The 22,465-nt window shown below is 32.2% G+C and overlaps 1 protein-coding gene across 8 annotated transcripts in view; it reads left to right on the top strand.

The window, feature by feature from the left end:
* LOC145293082 (uncharacterized) overlaps window positions 1-22,465 on the top strand; it is a 721,286-nt gene that overhangs the window by 163,391 nt on the left and 535,430 nt on the right. For 4 of the 8 annotated variants that reach the window (XM_080139436.1, XM_080139434.1, XM_080139440.1 and 1 more), the window contains exon 2: window positions 17,321-17,424. The exons of the other annotated variants lie outside the window; for them this stretch is intronic. In XM_080139436.1, coding sequence (XP_079995562.1) covers window positions 17,393-17,424 — 32 coding nt within the window. In that variant the 5' untranslated portion in view covers window positions 17,321-17,392. The remainder of the gene's footprint in view (window positions 1-17,320; window positions 17,425-22,465) is intronic. 8 annotated transcript variants of the gene reach the window in all.

Genomic DNA, 22,465 nt, shown 5'->3' with positions numbered 1-22,465 from the left:
AAGGAAAGGATCATAAAGAAAGACTCGTACAATATATTCTTTCTACTAAAACCTGTTGTTCAAGAAAGCGAATACAAAGAAAGGTTGTCGATATTTTCCGATTGTTAAGTTTAGCAGTCTGTAATCTCGTGTTACATCGCGATCATGTCATATCTACCTCTCCCCATCGCGATGGGATGTGACACAAGGTCGGAAGGTGGGAAAATGAGCAAGAGAAGAAGCACTCTGACCCTGCAAAAATAAGTGAGCTTTTCCGCCGGCATTCCTCGGTGATGGCGCCCCAGACAATAAGCGATGGACTTGCTTCTCCCGAAAACCAGGAGGTAAGATCTGAAAGAAATAGACCTTCCAGAGCAACGAAGAATATTTGTATCAGTCCGATAACAAAAAAGGTCGCCGAAATCATCCAGTTTCTGTCGGAATGATTGTACAATCTTTCGACGTCAGGGTTGCAATAATTCTCCCCGGGAGTATTAGACTCAGGAGTTTTATAATAGATAAAAGAGTGAATGAGTAAGTCACCATAAAACGTTCAATATTCCAGTCGGATTTTCGTTTATCTATATGAACTTTAAAAGTGTGAACAGAGGCTAAGAGATTACCGGTAAAACACACGCACACACACACACAGACACAGACACACATACATCCACTGTTTTAAATAAAACAGTGGATGTATGTGTGTGTGTGTGCGTGTGTGTTTTACCTGTAATCTCTTAGCCTAATGGTCATATAACACAAGATTTACAGGAAATAGTAATTATACACCAAGGATGGTTTATGACGAATGAAATATTTGTTTTCGTCGATGAATAATACGTAAACAAAAATGTGTCGGCATGTTAAAAGGCAACATCTTTATTTCAACTTGCCGACATATTTTTATTAGTTTTTGCATGAGAAAATTCAATCACAACTACAAATAGTTTAATTTTAAATCCTTCTGATTTATTTGCCGGGTTAGCTTAAACGGTACGGAACGTGGCTGGGGCGCTAAATGTTTTCGTTTCGATTCTAACTGATTGCACTCCAGACATTTTTTTTTAAACTTTTGAAATGAGTACTATATATATTTAATATTCGATAAATAATAAAACCGAAAATTACATGAATAAAAATATATTTAAGCGTATATTGCGACTGTCAAATCTGCTTGTTAAATAATACTTTTGTAGAATGTCGGGCGTACTATATACTTTCTACTATCTTGAAAATAAAAAACCATGATAGCTACATCTTGGAGCTATCAAGAATTAATTTCAACAAATTGTTGTCAAAAGCCACTCCATAAATAACACTCAGTTAATATCAATGTTTGGTCGATTAATCGGAATCGGAATCGGGAATCGAAAATATCGGAATTTTTAGTAGAATCGGTATTAGAATTGGAGACAGTGGTGCCTATTTCCCGGTGCCAAAACGATTCTTTTTATTGTTTTTATACTTTTCTTTTTTGTTGAAAACTGAATTTTCCTCGTCTCGTATTAATAATGAAATAATAAATATTTATGAATTTTATACAACTAGTACAAATAGAATCTATAAGTCACACCCACAAGCGTATTTTTACGTTTGTGGAAATATATGCATATATTTCATGGGTAATCCGAGTCCTCTCTTCCAAATAAAAGAAACAACACCACATTTGGAAAATTCAAAAGACTGAGAATTGGATTCAGCAATCATATGGGAATCGAAAATTTAGATCAGAATCGGTAATTGTATAGGAATCGGGTGAAAATTTTGGAATCGTCCCATCATTAATGCCATCGTTAGACTTACATAGCCTTCCTAATCTTTTCTGTAGACAATTATTTTCGATTTTTTCCTCGAGGGACTCTTGGCCTTGATGTGTGGTGAAATGAAATAAAATAAAAATATGTTTGTTTAATGTTTTTTTTTATACGTCAGTTTTTGATGAATATTTGTCTGTGTCTACGACTTGGCTCATTAAGTTCATTCCAAATATGCTTACGCGTGTCTATGTTTCAATAGCTTACCAATCTTTCCTTGCCTATCTCATCCCTATGCACAAATACTCTTTACACTACCTACGCATGCACTTAGCTACGCCTTGTTCCGAACGGGTAAGCATATTAGTAGTTAATACAAATGTTTTTTTTTCTCTCTTATTTACCCAAAACAGCAGATGTTACCAGTTGGACATAGGGGTTTACTATTTGAGACCTATGTAGGGAGTTGAGCAGCAAGATGTCTGTTCACATTACATTTAAAGTTCATATTTTTATTACAGGCATGGATGCCGAAAGCAGGGAGGGGATTCCAAAATCTAGCTGTGCGAAAGAAAGACACTATTAGAGTAGAAGGCTTTAGGACATCGAGAGACCTCTACAATAGCCAGGTGGGATTTTGCTGCTCGTCCGGTTCCTCGGGGGTATTTATGCTGAAGGGTGCACAGTATGTCAGAGCAAGTCTTATTAAAATACTGTAAATAAGGCACAAGATGTAGCATTGCGGCGATGTGACAGTTGTTAGAGTATGTTTGATAGTGTGGGACCTATTAGATTGGAGACTCTTTTTTGGGTCCCGTCTAAGAGGCAGAAACTACTGGTAGATGTACCCGCCCAGACGTAGCAACAGTAATCCATTCATGAACGAATGGTGGCTTTGTAGGAATATCAGATACTACTAATTCAAAATTCACATATTGCAGATTCTTGTTTGATTCGATTCGTGTAATGAAGCAGAACTTCATGAACTTAATTTTATTCTTAAGACCTCTTCAGCTTAAGACTTAAATTAAGTTATATATAAGTATGTATATGTTATATATATATATATATATATATATATATATATGTGTGTGTGTTCTGAAAGTTATATATATATACATATATATATTCTGAAAGTTATATATATATATATACATATATATATATTCTGAAAGTTATATATATATATATATATATATATATATATCTTCTAAAAGTTATATATACATATACATACATATATATATATTCTGAAAGTTGTATATACATATACATACATATATATATTCTGAAAGTTGTATATATATATATATCTTTCGTTGGAATTTATTAACCCATTTCATTTAAATATATATATACATATTCTGAATGTTATATATATATATATATATATATATATATATATATATATATATATAAGTATACTAGTAGGGAGACCCGACGTTGTCCGGGATTGAATGAGGATCAACAACTGTTTAACACTGATATATTTCTATTGTCATCGAAATCGGTGAAATCGCCTATTTTGAAATCAAATCGATTGGTTGCCTGCTCTAGTTCGGGACCCATCACGGTGCATCGTGAGGAAGCTCCACGTTCCTTTCGGCAGTGCCTTAACGAATACTGGCGTTGTAGAGATAAAGGATACTGTCAGGTCTGAGTAGTTGTCCAGCGCCATAAATTCCTTCCTTGCCGCTATTTTATTGCATTTTGGTGCAAACCCGAGAATATATAGATGGGACAGTTACTTGATTTTGAAAGCGAAACAAAATATTTACATATCAAAATAGAAGTGAATTTCCTTTATCAAGCGAAGTATTTATACCACAGAATGTTTTCTTATGTTACTGTTCATTAGTAATAGTTGTTTTCTGACTACTGCTTGGTGCTTGTTTGCTGAAGAGTTTGTAATGAAGCAAGACTTGCATATTCCCTATTTGAAATATTTCGGAGTTCAATATCATTTCAATGATTTGACTGGGAGAATCATAAACAACTGCAATCCACGATGACGGTTTAGTTTTATTTAAGTTACGTCCTTTCTGATTAGTTGCTCTTCCGTTACGTTGTCCGGGAACCAACACGTTGTAGTCTCAGTCGCAAAGTACACAAAGCGTAACAAGAATTTCAACATTTCTTTTGCTGTTACACAACGATATTTATTTCGTCATTCTTTCATTGCCCCTGTGACGTCCCTTACGTGATCGTCTTCTCGGACATCGTTCACGCTTCTAACGTGATCTCGAACGTTCTCAATGACTCTCATCTGATCGTCCTTTTTCTGCTTTTTATAGTCGTTTTTCGTTATCGGTGACGTCATTTCGCATGCATTAGCATACGCGCATCCGCGCTGTATTGCACTGCCAAGTCATGAGAGTCTATCTTAGTTATTAAAAAAAGAGGCTTTATCTCTCTAAATGTATAATAGAAAGTGACGGTACAGCCAGAAACACAAATACCATAAAAGAAAGTGTAACTACTCAGCTGAATTCAAACAATCTACAAAGGAAAGCTCAATTGTATAACTCCATTCAATATATAGAGTAAGATTTGTTAATATATTGGTGTTTGTAGGATTCACATCTAAACTTAATAATTGATAAGTTCTTGAACAGCAAATCTACGAGTACATGATTAGGACGCAGCTTTATTCAGAGAGGCAAAACGTAGAAGTTTATCGTGAGACTTAGGAGAGTTTCAAAATTTTGTTTTGGTTTTTATACGTATTAGATATCAGTTCACATTTCTGAAATTTTAGTTTCATTAGATTATTTTATTGAAGTATTTTATTTGGGGTATGTTATTAGGGGTATTTTATTAAAAGTATTTTATTTGGGGTATTTTATTAGGGGTATTTTATTAGAAGTATTTTATTTGGGGTATTTTATTAGGGGTATTTTATTAGAAGGGTATTTTATTAGGGGTATTTATTAGAATATTTACTAGGCGTATTTCATTGGAGTATTTTATTCAAATTATTTTATCAGGTGTATTTTATTAAGAGTATTTTATTTGAAGTATTTTATTTGAGTTATTTTATTTGAAGTATTTTACTAGAAGTGTTTTATTAGGGGTATTTTATTAGAAGTATTTTATTAGGGGGGTTTATTGGGTTTTTTATTAGAAATATTTTATTAGGAGTATTTTATTAGAAGTTTATAAAGGGATTTTATAGGGTGTTTTATTAGAAATGTTTTATTAGGAGTATTTTATTAGAAGTATTTTATTTGGGGTATTTATTCGAAGCATTTTACTAGGGGTATTTTATTGGGGTATTCTATTAGAACTATTGTATTATGGGTATTTTATTGAGGGGTATTTTATCAGAAGTATTTTATTAAGAGTATTTTATTGGGGCATTTTATTAGAAGTATTTTATTAGGAGTATTTGATTAAAGGTATTTTATTAGAAGAAATAATATGCGTGCAAGTTAAAATAAATGTATTAAAATTCAAATACTTCCATTTCGTGTTTGATTTACCCCTACGGAGATGAATCAAAATTCCATGGACTTTAATTTCTTCTTAAGACCTTTCTTGGTTAAGACTTAAATTTCTGTATTCAAAATTATGTAACGGATTTTGATTGAAATTAAAATAAATATTCAAGCATTATGAATTATATGGAAGTTAAACGCATTTCGCTTGTCAAACAATTTGTACGTTTACGGTTCTGAATTTTTTAGATGATGGCTGATTGTTTATGTAACTTGTATTGATTGGACTATTGTTCTCATCTTGAATGTCGTTTTTGCAATGTTTCGGTCGTAGAAAATAAATACATGATACACCCTTATGATTTCGGCGAATGGAAGCGAGATAGTCCCATGTCGACCTTTATTAGAGCTACCACTACTTTGTCAACCAATTTTTGCACAAATACGAAGCAATAACCGTACAATAAAGACTAACTCAGAGAATACGAAAATATCTACGGAGCTAGTAACTTTTCTTTCCATGTCCGATCAATACAAGTAATATAAACGTAATATCTGGTTTTAATTTTCTGAATAAGAAAAACTGTTCTATTGGAGTAATTTATTTTACGCACACTGGAGTGGATATTCTTTGAGTTTTAATATGAAGTCTGCTATGCATATATATCGTACCTAACTTTATATGTATATATATATATATATATATATATATATATATATATATATATAGAGAGAGAGAGAGAGAGAGAGAGAGAGAGAGAGAGACAGGCAGACAGACATACAGACAGATAGAGAGAAATAAAATGGAACAACCCGAGTTATGTGTTGATGAACGTTTCGTTTTTATTTCGAAATAAAGACGAAACGTTGATGAACACATAACTCGGTTTATTCCTTTTTATTTCCTTATTTTGTCGGAATACTATTTCCATTATTCTCATATATATATATATATATATATATATATATATATATATATATATATATATATATATATATATATAATTATCCAGTGGATAATTATATTTGAAAAAAATGCATATGCCATTCCCCATTTGGCCAAAGGAAAATTATTCCAAACTCCCATTTAGGTTTAAAAAAGATATATACTTTCGTATAAATAATTGAATTCATTAAAAAAGTATTGCAAAAAAAAAATAAATAAATAACACACACACACACACACACACACACAAACATGTATATATATATATATATATATATATATATATATTTATATATATACAGTTATATATTGTTATATATATTAAAATATATATATATATGTGTTTGTGGAGTCAGTTATATATTTGTATGTACAAATAATTAAACCCATATAACCCGTATAAAAGCTTACCGGGGAGAACTTGACTGCCTACTGGAGAGAATGTTAATGCTTACAATCACTAAGGTGTCTCTGCAAAGGGGGTTTGTCAACCTGGCATGAGGATATTTTTCTCCTGTAGTAAACATGTACTAAATCACATAATATTCGCGACCTAAGTAAGATACCTGCAGTATAGCTAAACAAAAATGGCTTTCACAAGGACCGGTGCATTTTCTCCAACTGATGTTGCTTCAAAGCTGGATGTATACTCTACTACAAGAAAGTTATACTATAAAATATTTATAGCATATTTATAGCATATTTATAGCATATTTATAGCATATTTATAACATATTTAAAACATATTTAAAACATATATAACATATTTATAACAAAATATAACATATTTAAAACATATTTATAACATATATAACATATTTAAAACATATATATACATCATATATAACAGATTTAAAAAATATTTAAAACATATATGATATATTTATAACATATATAACATATTTATAACATATTTATAACATATATAACATATTTATAACATATATAACATATTTAAATCATATTCATAACATATTTATAAAATATTTATAAAATATATAATATATTTAAAACATATTTATAGCATATATAACAAATTCATAACATATATAACATATTTATAACATATTTATAACATATTCATAACATATATAACATATTTATAACATATTTATAACATATATATAACATATATAACATATATATATAACATATTTAAAACATATTTATAACATATAACATATTCATATCATACGCATAACATATATAACATATTTATAACATATTTAAAACATATTTTAATAGTTAAATGTGGGAGAAAAAATATGTTCTTAATTTCTTTACTAACTTAGTGTTTGAGAGATAAAGAACTTTTATAGAAGATTCGAATATCTATTGATCTCATATATAGATATAAATTGCCATCACCCATGAAGATAAATGGAACAAAAATAAATCGATTTTAAAGAATAACTTTTCGAAATAAATGGTGGCAATCTGATCTTTTTAACCTTTTTTTTATTTTGTTATTTTTTTTTTATAATATGGCCAGAATCTCTTATTCAGAACTTTAGATATATTGCATATTTGCATTGGATTTGATCTAACGTAATTAGACGCTTATGGAAATTCCATAGATTTCACCGAATTGTAAAGCCTTTAATTTTGAAGGCTTTCATAATCAAAATTGTATAAAGGCGTTTGATCACAATTGGAACGAGGATTCTAAACATAGGGTTTTATCATTAGATCTTGAGTTTAATCTTTGTAAAGGGATCTGAAAGTTCTGCTAAACAAGTCTCTGCAAATAAATCCACACACACACACGCATAAAACACATATATGTATGTATATATATATATATATATAGTGAGAGAGAAAGAGAGAGAGAGAGTGTGTGTGTGTGTGTGTGTGTGTGTGTGTGTGTGTGTGTGTGTGTGTGTGTGTGTGTGTGTTTATCCAAAAGGATGAGGCAGATCCTGTAGAAAATTCTTAGAGCGTGAGAGCTCTATGCGGTTAGAAAAAAGAAGATTACAGCACAAACTTAACCCAATCTCATTCAAAATTTACTTCAACCCAAGAATGGATCTTTACACACGAGCTTTGGGAATTCAGATCTGCATCTGATGTACACAATGGAGAAATTCTAAACCGATTGTTATATTTATTAGACAAAAATGTTAAAAATAAAGTAAAAAAAAGAAAAAAAAAGACAACAAGGATAGATAAGAAGAAAATAAGGGAAATGATGATGTTGCTGTGAAACGAACGCAAGAAGAATTGAGAAAAAGCTAGAGAAGGGAGAAAAGGGCGAGGTATCAAGATTAGCTAGAGGGAGAGGACCGTCAGCGGTGGGCAGGCATACTGTTAGGGAAAATAAAGAGTTTCTCCCTTTTCAATTCTCTCTTTATTGCCCCCTCCTCGTATGCTTACCTCTTTTGTATCTATACTTCAGTTTACATCTTGAGGGTTTTTTTCTTATCCGGATAAGTCTCCAATGAAAGAATATTCTATTTTTTTTTTATTTCTCTCACACACACATACACACAGTTATATATATATATATATATATATATATATATATATATATATATATATATATATATATATATGTGTGTGTGTGTGTGTGTGTGTGTATAAATTCGTATTCCTGTCTGTTTGTGTTCACAATTTGATTAATATATACAAAAGATCCATTACTTTACTCTTTCATTTATTTCTATATATAGTATGATTCTTGCAAAATATACAATTAAGAGGCCACCTCATTTGAATATTACATTAAAAAATCGATTTTACTAAATGGCGGTATAGTTAATGTTTCTAGTTAATGTTTCTAGCAAGAGAATTGTTTTAAGTATTCTAATTTAAAGTCGTTATTTAATAAACTTTAAATAACATTATATTGATAATATATTTAATTGAATTTATTTGGAATTATTTCCGACATCGACTTTTTTTCTTTAAAGACGTAGGGTTATTTTCCTCTGGAAACTTTGAAAGATAAAACGAGCAAACAAAAAATCTGTTTATAAAGAGCCGCGCGTTGTTTCAAGCGGTTGTATTTTGAAATGTTTGAACTGTGCGTAGGCAACGCGAGAATAACGTCAAGGATGAGAGTTCATATAGAAACGTTGTTTAAATTTGAATAAAATAAAATATGCATCAAATGCGCTTGAAAACCAAATACAACGTAATACTAGGAAAATAAACACACATTTTACTTGTTTGAAATTTATTACAAATATATTTCAGAGGTATACTCCATCTTCAGTGTGTTGTTTTGTTTCTTTTTTTTCCTTTTCTTCTTCCTAACCATTATGTGAATTTACAACATGGCAAGGAAGAAGAAAAGGAAAAAAAGAAACAAAACAACACACTGAAGATGGAGCATACCCCTGAAATATATTTGTAATAAATTTCAAACAAGTAAAATGTGTGTTTATTTTCCTAGTATTACGTTGTATTTGACTTTCAAGCGCAATTGATGCGTATTTTATATTATTCAAATTAAAACAACGTTTCTATATGAACTCTTATTGTTTATATATATATATATATATATATATATATATATATATAGTTTTATCGATTAGTTTCATAGCTGTAAATCCAATGAAAATTGCCTGATTATTAAAGAGTGTTCAATGCAGGACAGAGATCGTATATAGTCTGTTTTTTATACAAACATTATTGGTTACATATGTGCATACATGTTTCAGTGGAATCCCAATTCAAGGAAAACACTTCATCAGACCAAAATAAGAATCTATATCCGAGACCAATGGAGCATAATTGCTCCGATTCTCGTTGTCCTTCTCTCTCACGTTCTTTTCTCAGCGTACTGAGAAGTCTACAATTTGCCAGTTTTTTTTTAGACCTTGTCAATGACGACCAAATCCGGACGATTATGTTCCAATTGCTTGGTCGTTATGACACATTTGTCCCACCATACCTCTACATTTCCATCCTCACTTGGCTTCACTTCATCAGACACCTCCTCAAACCACTTTGCAGCACACTTTACCCACATTTTCTTACAGACCTCGCTACACCCTTTTGCAAGGTGCACAATTGACTCTGAGGCCTTACTGCAAATCCGGCATTGTGCAGCAACTACCTCTCCTAGAATCACTTTTTTGAACAGTCGTGTGCCTAATGCCTGTTCTTGTGCTGCACAAACACAAGCCTCACTACTACTACTACTACTACTACTAACAATAATAATAATAATAATAATAATAATAATAATAATAATAATAATAATAATAATAATAATAAATACACGGAGCTGGCCAGAGAGCTCAAAAGGATGTAGAAAATGAAGAAAGTGACGATAACACTAGAAACGATACCGAATAACTGAAAAAAGATGGATGAGATTGGAATCAGAGGGGTGGTCGAGAAGATATAATGAATCCCAATAATGAAAACCACAGAAATATTAAGGAAAACCCTTGAATGTGGAGAGTAACATCACACATAAACTACGCACAAACTGGACACAGAAACGACTACAGAAATGGAACATCGCATGGAATTATGAAAATTGAAACTGTATAATTGTAGCATATACACCACCCCCATTTTTGTGAGTGTCGCCATGAACGGGCGCCACACGAATAATGAGAGTGAAGGAGGATGGAAAGACCGAGGGAGGGAAAACACTAGCCAGACCTCCGCTGGCTGAGTGCAAAGAGGAATGGGACGTTGGGGAGGATATTGTCACCGAAATCTCAGTGAAGAGCACTGGTCACTTCCAACGAGAAATCAATGGTAAGCTGCTGCTTCGATAACGCACATTCTGTTGCAAAGGTTATCGAAAGAGCTGGAGAGTGCTGGAAATCTGAGGAGACTTGTTGTCACTCAGACTCCAGGGAACACCACAAGTTATTCTCAAAGAGCAATCTTTGATGGTGGCTTGTGTAACTATTCCTAGCGAGTGTAAATAATAATAATAATGATAATGATAATAATAATAATAATAATAATAATAATAATAATTATTATTATTATTATTATTATTATTATTAAACAGAAAGGGAAATAGGTTGTGCAAGGGATAAATAAGTGGTTAAGGGGAAGGACATAATAGATGAGAAGGGGACAGAGGAAGACAAACAGACGGGTGGAGTTATAATATAAAGATGTTACACACATTACTCAACTTTTATATGGTTATGATCCCGGGAAACGCCAAGTAGCCGTGCTAGATTATTATATGAATATTATTTGAAGAGTGAAGAAGCTGGAAATTCTCACATGCCACCCACTCCGAACACGAACCTATCTAGAAAATGGCGGATCCCCTTCCTTGATATAAATAGCAGGGTTAGTGTAATGCTTGGACTGGAGGGAAGGCTAAGGTAAGGAAGTTACTGGAAGTAAATCAAAGGTTCATTTTTTTTCTCTGCATAACTATGGATAGTCGTTAAACCCTAGGGTTTTTCCTCTCTTCGGTGTAAGTATTACAAGGGCGTTGTCCGAGCTGCAGCGGTTCATCGATGTCGTATTCTGTGTCTCAAGGCACTTGTTGTGGTCGTAAGTTATACTGGTCACTGGTTTCTCTGCCAAACGTTCTACACGCTCTCTGAGCTTGGAAGATTCACGGGACTTTGCTACTAGCTAACCTTGCCCGGACACTGGAGTAAATGGCCAGTTATTTTAGCATTAAATAAATAAATAAATAAAATAAAAACACATTGCAAATGAAAATAAAAATATTTATTGGAACACGTATGTGTACCCCCCCCCCCAAAAAAAAAGAAACACACAAAAGCCATGTTGTTTTTGTTGGGAAGAAAAGACAACTTGATAAATGAGACTGGTGAAACTTTTAATATTGATTGAGCAATAATGAATTATTTTGTCCTCTTCACATTAAAAGCAGGTGGAAATAGAGGGAATTTGATCTTGTTTTCTCACTGTTTGAAATAAATCGTTGAGTTATCTCCCCTTTTTTTCTTTCCCTTTTATTCCTTCGCCGATTGTTTCGCATTGTCTAATATTTTATGATTGGTTTACCAATGAAAGTCTTTGTTTCACGAACGTAGGAGAAACCCTCAGTCAATGTAAAATATAAGTGTGCGGTCGCTTATTTAATTGTTTACAACTAAAACTATTACTGAGTATGCGGCACACATTCTCAGTAACATTTTTTTAAAATCATAAACGCAATTTGACCTGATATTTTAACCTTTAAACTTATATATGGAACTATTGTTTGAATAATTTTTTTAAAATTAATATCAGTCTTAATCTAGCTGTTTGGACAACACAATTTATAAATTTATATTATCTAATACTGGCTGGTCGCCCGGCGTTGCCTAATCGTACAATACGCTTAAACATGATATTTTAATTTGTGCAGATTGTGTATATATTATTACATAATCAATCTTCTAATGAGGAATAATTTGCCCGGGGGACTAATTCGCAAAACAAAAAATTTAAACATTAATAAAATAATAATGATAATGTCGTTCATCAAATTTCGTCTGTGTTTGTTTACAATATCACGTCAGCTGATATTTGGGGTTGACAATCTTAAACAGAGTCTTTCTTTTCTTATAGGTGATATTTTTTACATGGGGTTATTTTACGTTAAACCGACCGGTGTAACGTAAAATAATCCCTTGTAAATATTTTCTTTTGATCTATGAGAGAACTAACTTTTTTTGAGGTCTGTTTTTGGGGGGGGTTTCGATAGTTATCGGATTAATTTCTGTACAAAACACACTTACCTTTGTATGAAATCTGCAAAAGATATGCTCAGCCGTTTTGGAACCTAAGAGGAACTTTCTCTCTTTCTCTCTCTCTCTCTCTCTCTCTCTCTCTCTCTCTCTCACACACACACACACACACACGCACAAAGTGACTTCTATATAACAGTGGCAATTTTAGTAAATAGATCTTTCAACTCTCTTTTTTATCTCTGTTTAAGATCAATCATTGACATCTCTCTCTCTCTCTCTCTCTTTCTCCCTTTGTCTCTTTTTCCCTCTCATTCTCTCGACGTTCGTTCACATTGTCTAATATTTTATGATAGGTCAGTCAATGGAAGTCTTTGTTCCACGTATATACGACGAGCCTTACTACGTTTAATTACCTGCCTTATTTAAAATTTTACAAGCAATTACTTATCATCATTAGTCAACTAAAAATTAGATTTCCTTGGTTATCATTTAAGTCAGATAAACTATGTCGTTTATTAAAGAAAATCGAATTTTGCCGGAAAATATTGACAGTTTGAAAATGAAACTAGGAGAATTGCCTGAAACGCACGTTAATGTATGTCAGTGTTTGTGTATGTGTGTGTGTGTGTGTGTGTGTGTCCTCCGTATGTAAAGGCTATGAATTTTGTACGTGCGACAGCTTTCTTAGTTTATAGAGGCACCATTAACAATATATTTACATTAGTTGATGTATTTCCATGTTAGAGTAATGAGTATCGGTGACCGAATTTATGTAAATCTTTTTGTGACTTGTCAACATATGATGAGTGGAGAGTATATTTAACGCCCTGTTAAGATAATATCAGAAAACTCGTATCCTTCTATCTCTTTCTCTCATCTCTCTCTCTCTCTCTCTCTCTCTCTCTCTCTATATATATATATATATATATATATATATATATATATATATATATAACTATTTCATTTACTCACATAAAATTAATATACGAAAGTATAAATTTATGCGTAAACTTTAAGTATTTACTTCAACAGTGTTCAATACTTAGGTAGAGCTAGTTAGTAAGTTATAACATATATATGGCGAATAAGCTACACAGAATATTTCGAGTTTCATCCACTCTAGGATAAGCCTGCAAAATCCTACTGTGGATGAAATGCGAAATATTCTGTGTAGCTTAATCGCCATATATATTTTATGACTTACTATATAATATATATATATATATATATATATATGTATATATATATATATATATATATATATATATATGCAACGTGGCCCACTTAAAAGTAGCCCAGAAAATGTAGTAGAGAGGAGGAACATTCTTTTATTGTTTCAATCACCTGTAGTGTTATAAAAGATGCCGGAAGTGCTCCTCGTTGACATCTATGCATTTTTGGGGCACGTTTAACAACGTTTGCAGATACTGCCTGTTGATCCTCTTTACTGATTCTCCTGATAGCGTTGGTAATGTACTCCTTAAGTTGGTCTAAATTGTAAGGATTATTTGTATAACTTTCTTGTTTTAAAGTCCCCCAAAGATAAAAATCACATGATGACAAGTCCAGGGAACGTGGTGGCCATAACCCTCTCCTTATTGTTCTCTTTTCCGTAAACATAGCATTAACTCGTGCCAGTGATCTGAGAGACGTGTGATATGTGGCGCCATCTTGTTGGAAAAAAGAACTGCATTTTGTCTTGTGGTGTCAGTTGGTTGTTAAAAGAAAGATTAGATAGATCGGGCTACTTTTAAGTGAGCCATCATATATATATATATATATATATATATATATATATATATATATATATATATACATATACATATATACATATATATATATAATGCAATAGTTTGTTGAAATTCGAAGACTCAAATTTTTTATATAACTTTCGTTTATTTCACCGTGGATAGTTTCGTTACAGCCGTTTCGTTAACGTGAGGGCAATTCTATGATTTTTTGTTTCCGTAGAAATTTTCCAACTCATCCACTCATCAGATGCGAATTCTTTCCGATGTTATTTAACAAAAAAGTTCATTTGCACTTGATAAACCTGGCGTGTTTGTATTTGGGAAAAGAAATTCTATGACCACGTTTTTACAGGCATCTTGTCGGACAACTTTGATACCGTGAAATAAACAAAAAGTTTTTTTTTAAAAATGTGTCTTTGAATTTCAACAAATTATATATGCTCTGCCACTATAAAATAGATCCATTGAGTTTTACGCGATTTAACGGGGATACTGCTTTTTATCCTAACAGTTCAAACCCATTGAATAAAAACGTTATACATTGAAATAAACAATATTTCTAAAATAAACATTATATATATATATATATATATATATATATATATATAAGTTGAGTTTTCTTGCTGTTCCATTGATATTAAAAGCCTAATTCTTCTATTTAAAAAATATTAAAATAAACTTGTAAACATACTCAGTCATAGATATGTGAGTGATTACGTGAAGGTCAACTAATTTGCATATTCATTTGAAAAACAAGCGTTATTAATTTCCTCTTCATGTTTTATTTTTTCTTATACAATGAGTGGTTTTATGGTTTTATTTTACTATTATGGTAAATTCTATTTATGCATAGTTTCTACATTTTTCTTAGTTGCAGAGAATTTTAGGAGAAAACGTTTTACAATACTGAAATATATAAATATATATATATATATATATATATATATATATATATATATATATATATATATAGTAATCCACATACGGTACTGTTTCGCTGTATCACAGCTCATCAGTGCGGCTAGACAGGAAACTACCTCTCAAGCCAGTATCGAAACCCGACCGCCCGTCCGACAGTCAAGGCTTTGGACCATTACCCCAATCAGCAGCTGCTGTGCGGGAAGTGAATTAACGATGTTTTGACATCTTCCGAATACCTAAGCTCGATTTGCTACACAAAGAGCATCGCTTAATACGTCAATGATATATCGTGTATCATTTCCCAATATGCTCAACCCAAGATAAGGAGCATTATAGTCATCCACATGTATATATCCATATATATTTAAGTCACCTTGTCGGGATGCGTGTGAAAAATCTCCACCAGACTCCTATTTAGTCTACAGAATTGAAATTAGATATAGGGCATTTGGACCTTTTAGCACATTTTCGATTTGGTTTTTAGCCGACAAACTATGCTGCTAAAGGGATCAAATGGAAAACAACTAGCCAGGAGTAGTCGACTAAAACTGGCTCAGATCCTAAGGAATCCGGTTGAGGAGTTCTATGTTTTGATTTTAATTCTGACCTATGGAACCCAAGTTGTTGTTGTTTTTGTTATTATTATTATTATTATTATTATTATTATTATTATTATTATTATTATTATTTTATGTTTTTTTTTACTTTACGAAATCGCTACTATATACTGGGTAAAATATAATAGGCAATGGGGTTTTTAAATAAATGAAACTATCTTATTTACCCTCACTTTACAACCGGGTGGGCCGGGTGATTTTTGAGTATGCACACACACACATACACACACATACACACACACACACATATATATATATATATACGTGTGTGTGTGTGTGTGTGTGTGTGTGTGTGTATTATTCCAGGTTAATAATGTATTTGTAAGCTGAAATATGTTTAGAAGGTTAGGCAATTGATGCCGGGTTTTTATTATGAGTGCTCACTAGTAGATAGAGCTTTTTATTTAAGTATTTATTCATGCAAATATGTAAACGCTTTTGTACATTGACATAATGATATCTATTATATTAAGTGTTCATATTTTCTTGTGAACGTTTCGTTATATTGGCATGGCAATGTTTCAATCTGCAATCTCCGTCTTTTCATGTAGGCGTTCATATTTTCTTTCAATATGAACACCTAAATGAAAAAACATGTATGAAAAATATGATTATAAAATGCATATGTGTGTATATATATATATATATATATATATATATATGTATATATATACATATATATATGCATATGTGTATATATATATATATGTGTGTGTGTGTGTGTGTGTGTGTGTTATATCTGCATTACACACTTACATACGCGTGTATAATAAATGTGGGTGTTTATGCAATTGTGTGTGGGTGCCTAAGAGTTTCTTGTGTAGAGAGCTTTTTACCATCTGTATGTGTGTGTATCTATACAAACGTGTGCGCACAGAAATTTATTTATGTTAATTCCCCAAGCTTCAGCTTGCCTTAGAATTTGTTTAGCAAAATCCTTGCTTTCGAAACGATAACCTGTTTATCATCTCATGTCCGCCATAACATATCAAATCATTCGCCTGCAGTGCCATTCATTCATTCCTTGTCTTATATAAAAACCTTCTACTCGGCCCATCAACGCGAAAACGCCGAAAGAACGCAAGCAACGAGCGCCTACTTTGGAGAACCGGAAGTGTGTCTATACAACCGGAAACATCCTGGCTTATATTTTCCTGCTGCTTCTCACTCTTCTCTCTGTCCATGAACTTCAGCTAATTATATCGCTCGTTTTACCTCTATGTATTTGAATCGAAATGGTGTTATAATCGTCGATACTAACCGGTGTTTTTTCTTCGCAGTACTGTTGCAGTCCATGGATGGGGGGACTACCTTTTATATCGTCTTGCATCGAATAATCATAACAGCACGGGATGAAAGGTGAACAAAGCAACTTGTCAGAAATGTAAGTCGGATTGCCTCGTTGGTTGACAAACGATCATTGGCAAATGTAAAGAAAATAATAGTTTCGCGTAGATTTTTTTTTTTTTTTTGTAGAGCACGGAATTTTGCATGGAATATAAACATGTCTGCGAATTCCCATTCCCAAACAAAAATCAACACTTTATTCAATTAATAAGACAAAATTCACTCCTTGATGATATATGAATCATTTTGTTCGAAAAATGTGCTTTCTTTGTAAAAACTTCTAGAGATTGAGAAAAAATTATATTTTTGAAATCATACGTTATCACAATAAATATTGGCAATTGCTAAACCTCCTTTGTCTGAAAACGGACATTTTAATGAGTTATTTTTTTTACATTAAAAGAACAAACAAAGTTTACTTCGAAGATTTGTATAAAATATTTTGTTAAAAAATGTGCTGATTTGTAATATTTCTGGAGATAAAGAAAAATATATATTTTGGAACTTATACTTTCTGACAATAAAGCCTGGCATCGCCTAAATTCTCTTTCCGAAAACTGACATTTTTGTAAAATCACATATTAAGAGAACAAATTTCACCCATCTGGGGATTTATATAAACTTTTTTTATCAAAAATATGCTTTTTTTAATAACTTTTAAAATTAAGAAAAATATACGTTTTTGAATTTTGTGACTCCAAAATAAATCTACTTTCTCTGAAAACTGTCATTTTTTTTTAAATTTCACATACCAAGAAAAGAAAACAAAAGAAAACTTCTACCTTTGTTTGAAATTGCTAAAAAAAACTGCACATAATATGCTCGTATGCAAATGTAAATAATACAGCAGTTATTTTAGTCAATGAGTGTTGATCAAACGTTATGGAATGAGAGTTATACAATCAAACACGACAGAACACTATCGTTGATGCATATCAATTCAGTTTAGCATGGCACGTCTCACGGAGATAGTCTCAGTATTTTTAGTTATTTCCATAGAAATTTGTTAAGAGTAAATAAAGTCATATTTTAAAAGTGAGAGGTAAAATATTTTTAATAAACATTCAGTAAAACGGCATATATATATACATATACATAATATATATTATTATTATTATTATTATTATTATTATTATTATTAATTTGAAAGTAAACAGTTACGTTCGTTTCGTCGCTACAAGCAGCAAACTGTTTCAATCAATGAGATTTCGTCTGGCAACCCTGGACCATTCGACGCTATAGAAAAAAAGAAGCATGCGCATATATAAATATATATATATACATATATTCATATATATATATATATATATATATATATATATATATATGTATATATATGTTTATGGATGGACAACAGTACAACCAGATAAAAATTCCAAACTTTTATTCATCTCACTTGTTAAAACTTCTTTCAAAAACATGTTTTTACAGCAACAGTTTCGTTGTATAAAATCAATCAGTTATTAATATATCAATGTTGAATTCATTCGCTGTCGACTCTTCAGAAAACAGGAATTTATTTACCTTAGAAAGTAGATATAGTCTCTATAGACACACGATTGTCCATATCCATAGAATTATCGTTTAGGATTTTACAAAGCACTTGCATATCATTGATGCGCATGCGCGCACTGATCATTTTAACACTGCATCTATGCAATACATTATTTTTCTTCCTTAGTTAGTCCGTAGTATATTTTCGCAGACTAAATTGCGTTAAAAAATAGTAAAATCTTCTACATTTGGCTTTAAATGGCTTAATCTGGTAACCCTGTACAAAAATATGAAAGTGACCTCCATTTCATGTAGCCTCGTTTTCGAATATCATTATAATGATAATATATTCAAATTGTTGTAATGCTGTGAATAAGAAACTTGTAGTAATTTCGCCGTGCAGCAGTTCTTTACTGTAGAAAATAGGTTAGCGGGGCTTTATGTATAATAGAAAACATTCGAAAGAAACGGTAAAAAAAATGAATATTGTTTATCAAAAGGTGCTTAACTGAAGGAGTAAATTAAAGATTGTCTCTTACAATGTGAATTTATTATTTGTATTGAACTATGGAGCACGATATTACTTTCTGGTTATTTATTTATACTTATTTTCATCTCATTTGGGTCAATTCTGTATTTAAAATACGATGGGACTCGATTTTTATAGAAATATTTATAAACTCATATTTGCTGCATGTTATTAGGCTTCTGCAAAAAATATTTGGGGGCTGTAACTGTAGTAACTATACGCAACATTGTTCGCGAGGAAGTGAAGATGCAGAAGATTTTCACGAAGTTTGTCCCAAGGGTGTTCCATCTTTGTCATAGACTATTTGACCAAGATTTTTTTTTTATTACATTTTCACCCAAAACAAGGCAAATTGCCACTTTGGTGTATAGGGCTACTATCAGGGGCAGCAACTACTGGGGTACTATGTAGGGATTTGGGCAGCAAGATGTCGGTTCACGTTAAACTTGAACTTCTGCATGTCAGTACAGTTAGGGAAGCAGGGACCTGAAATGGAATTCCAGAGTCTAGCGGTTCTGGGAAAGAAACTACTGGAGTAGAAAGATCTTTTACATATAGGGATCTCTACTGTGTGGGTGTGGGATTAAGCTGCCTGTCTAGTTTGTCGAGGATGTCTACGTCGTGGGGGCACAAGTGTCTGCAGTTTGTCAGAGCATTCACCATTAAAATACTTGTAGGACAGGTAGAGGGATGCAACGTTTCGTCGATGGGACTTAGATGCCAGTTCAGGGCCTATCAGATTGGCAACTCTCTTTTGAACCTTGTCTAGGAGCGAGAGACTAGCAGCAGATGCACCAGCCCAAATGTGTCAACAATACTCCATACATGGGCGAATGGTGGCCTTATAGAGGTACAGGATACTTTCAGGTGTCAGTAGTTTTCTAGCACGGTATAGAGAGCCTACCTTTTTGCGCAGCGGTCCTACCAAGGCTGTTCCGCACGCTCCCTATAGCCCAAACCTTGCTCCTTTTGAACTTTTGGTTATTCCCTAAGATCAAGGAAAACCTTAGAGGCTGTGGTTATGAGAACTGGGAAAATGAAAAGGGCGGTGCCAAGGGTCATTGAAACACTCACACAAGAGGATTTCTATGGGTCTTTCCAGAAGTTGTTGAAACAGTACAAAAAGTGAATTTCAGCCGGAGAAGATTACGTCGAAGGGGACTAGAATTTCATGTGTGTACTATAAATAAAACTGCCAATAAAAAATATGGAAAAAAGTAAATAAAACCTGATGACATCGTCGAATCAAGAAATAGAAAAGGAAATGGAAGCTCTTTAGGCCATGGAATTTTGAAAATTAATGCAGAAGAGAAATAGCCACGGGCCCTGATCGTTATTTCTATTATTAAAAACTTTTATTCAGAGCAATTTTTACCTAAATTTTAACGTATATTGAATTATTGGGTGGATTTCTATTATTAAATTATATGTTTGTTTGTTTTTTTACAAAACCCTAATTTGCACCAACCGTATAGTATTTTGTTTATTTTCTACTTTTGAGCCAATACTGACACTCCGAAGACAACATGTTCTTGTTGACCATGTTGTTGTCGGTTTAAGTTACCAACTCAACCCTACTTGTTTTTCGAACCAAATAAAAGCTTAAAAATACATTCAACACGCATGAGTTATTCAGCTCTGTAGATGTGTAATTTATCTTGTCTTTGGTAACATTCTTTATTGTGTTTGAATTTTTAACTCGTTGTTGCGTTTGTTGGCTTCTCCGTTAAATTTCAAATGATTATTAGTATTTGCACTATTCCAGTCCTATCAATTTATGTATAAACGACAATGTGTTTGTGCGTGCAAGTTTGTTCCTTATGGACTCCGAAATGGCCGTGTCGATTGTTTTAGAAATTTCCCACAAATGTATTTTATGTGTCTGGGAGGGTTTTGAAGTAGATTTTCTATCAGAATACCACTGTTTATTATCAAAAATTAATAATCGAAATAAATTAAATTAAAGACGGAACAGTCCTATTTTGACCAAAGCTAACACTCACATAAAGCCAAACATCAGAAATTCATTTGAGATGTTTTATCAGCGCAAAATTAGAGAAGATCAGCGTATTAAATCAGCAGTAGGTTATTTGATATGACAGGCATGCGTTCGAAATGAATGTTCCCGTTTAGATCACAATTGAACGATGATATTAAACTTCTGCATTTTAAATTTTAATTCAAACCATTATATAAAATAATTTTGTCTAATCAACAGTAGGTTCTAAACAGTGCAATGAAGACTACAATGTTTGTGAACTAAGTCACTGCGGGAAGTCATGTGAAGCTTACTTCCTGTCCATCATAGTGGGCACCGACTAGTGTAAGCAATCAATCGATTTGATTAAACATGGGCGATTTTACCTATCGGAAATGTGAAACATTCGTCAATACTCATTCAAGCGCGGGTAAAGTCGGGTCTCTCTCTCTCTCTATATATATATATAAGCCTGATGAATCCTAGCGTGGATGAAACGCGGAATATTCTGTGTAGCTTAATCGTCATATATATTTTATAACTTACTACCTAGCTCTACCTACATACTGAGCACTGTTGAAGTAAATACTTAAAGTTTACGCATAGATTCATACATTCGTATATTAATTTATGTGATTAAATGAAGTAGCACCGGGAAAATGCCATTATTTAAAAAATGCGATTATTAAAAGAATATACCATTATTAAAAAAATGGCATTATTGATAAAAAAAAAAGTCCTCAATTTTAATAATGGCATTTCCCCCAGTGCTATTAAAATCCTTCATATATATATATATATATAAGTGTCTGTTTCCGTCTTTGTGAAAACCGCTACCAAACTTTTCCGTCGGTCTAAAGATGTTAAACTTGAAACAAAGAGAATTTGAACTAAATGTGGATTAAATTAGAATTAATTTTTAGCATGTGAAAATAGCTACTAATGGGTCAAAATTTTAAAAATGGGACTTGGCACGCGTAAGTAAACTGTGAGTGCTCTTCTACGCACGCGCAAATATACATTCATGCTGTTTACAACGCTATTTTTATATATCTCAATTCATTAAGACATAGTACA

This window comes from Euprymna scolopes, chromosome 14 (genome assembly GCF_053919585.1).
Source record: "Euprymna scolopes isolate OS-2025 chromosome 14, ASM5391958v1, whole genome shotgun sequence".
In the NCBI taxonomy this organism is placed as follows: domain Eukaryota; kingdom Metazoa; phylum Mollusca; class Cephalopoda; order Sepiida; family Sepiolidae; genus Euprymna; species Euprymna scolopes.
This window is presented reverse-complemented; position numbering and strand designations above follow the sequence as displayed.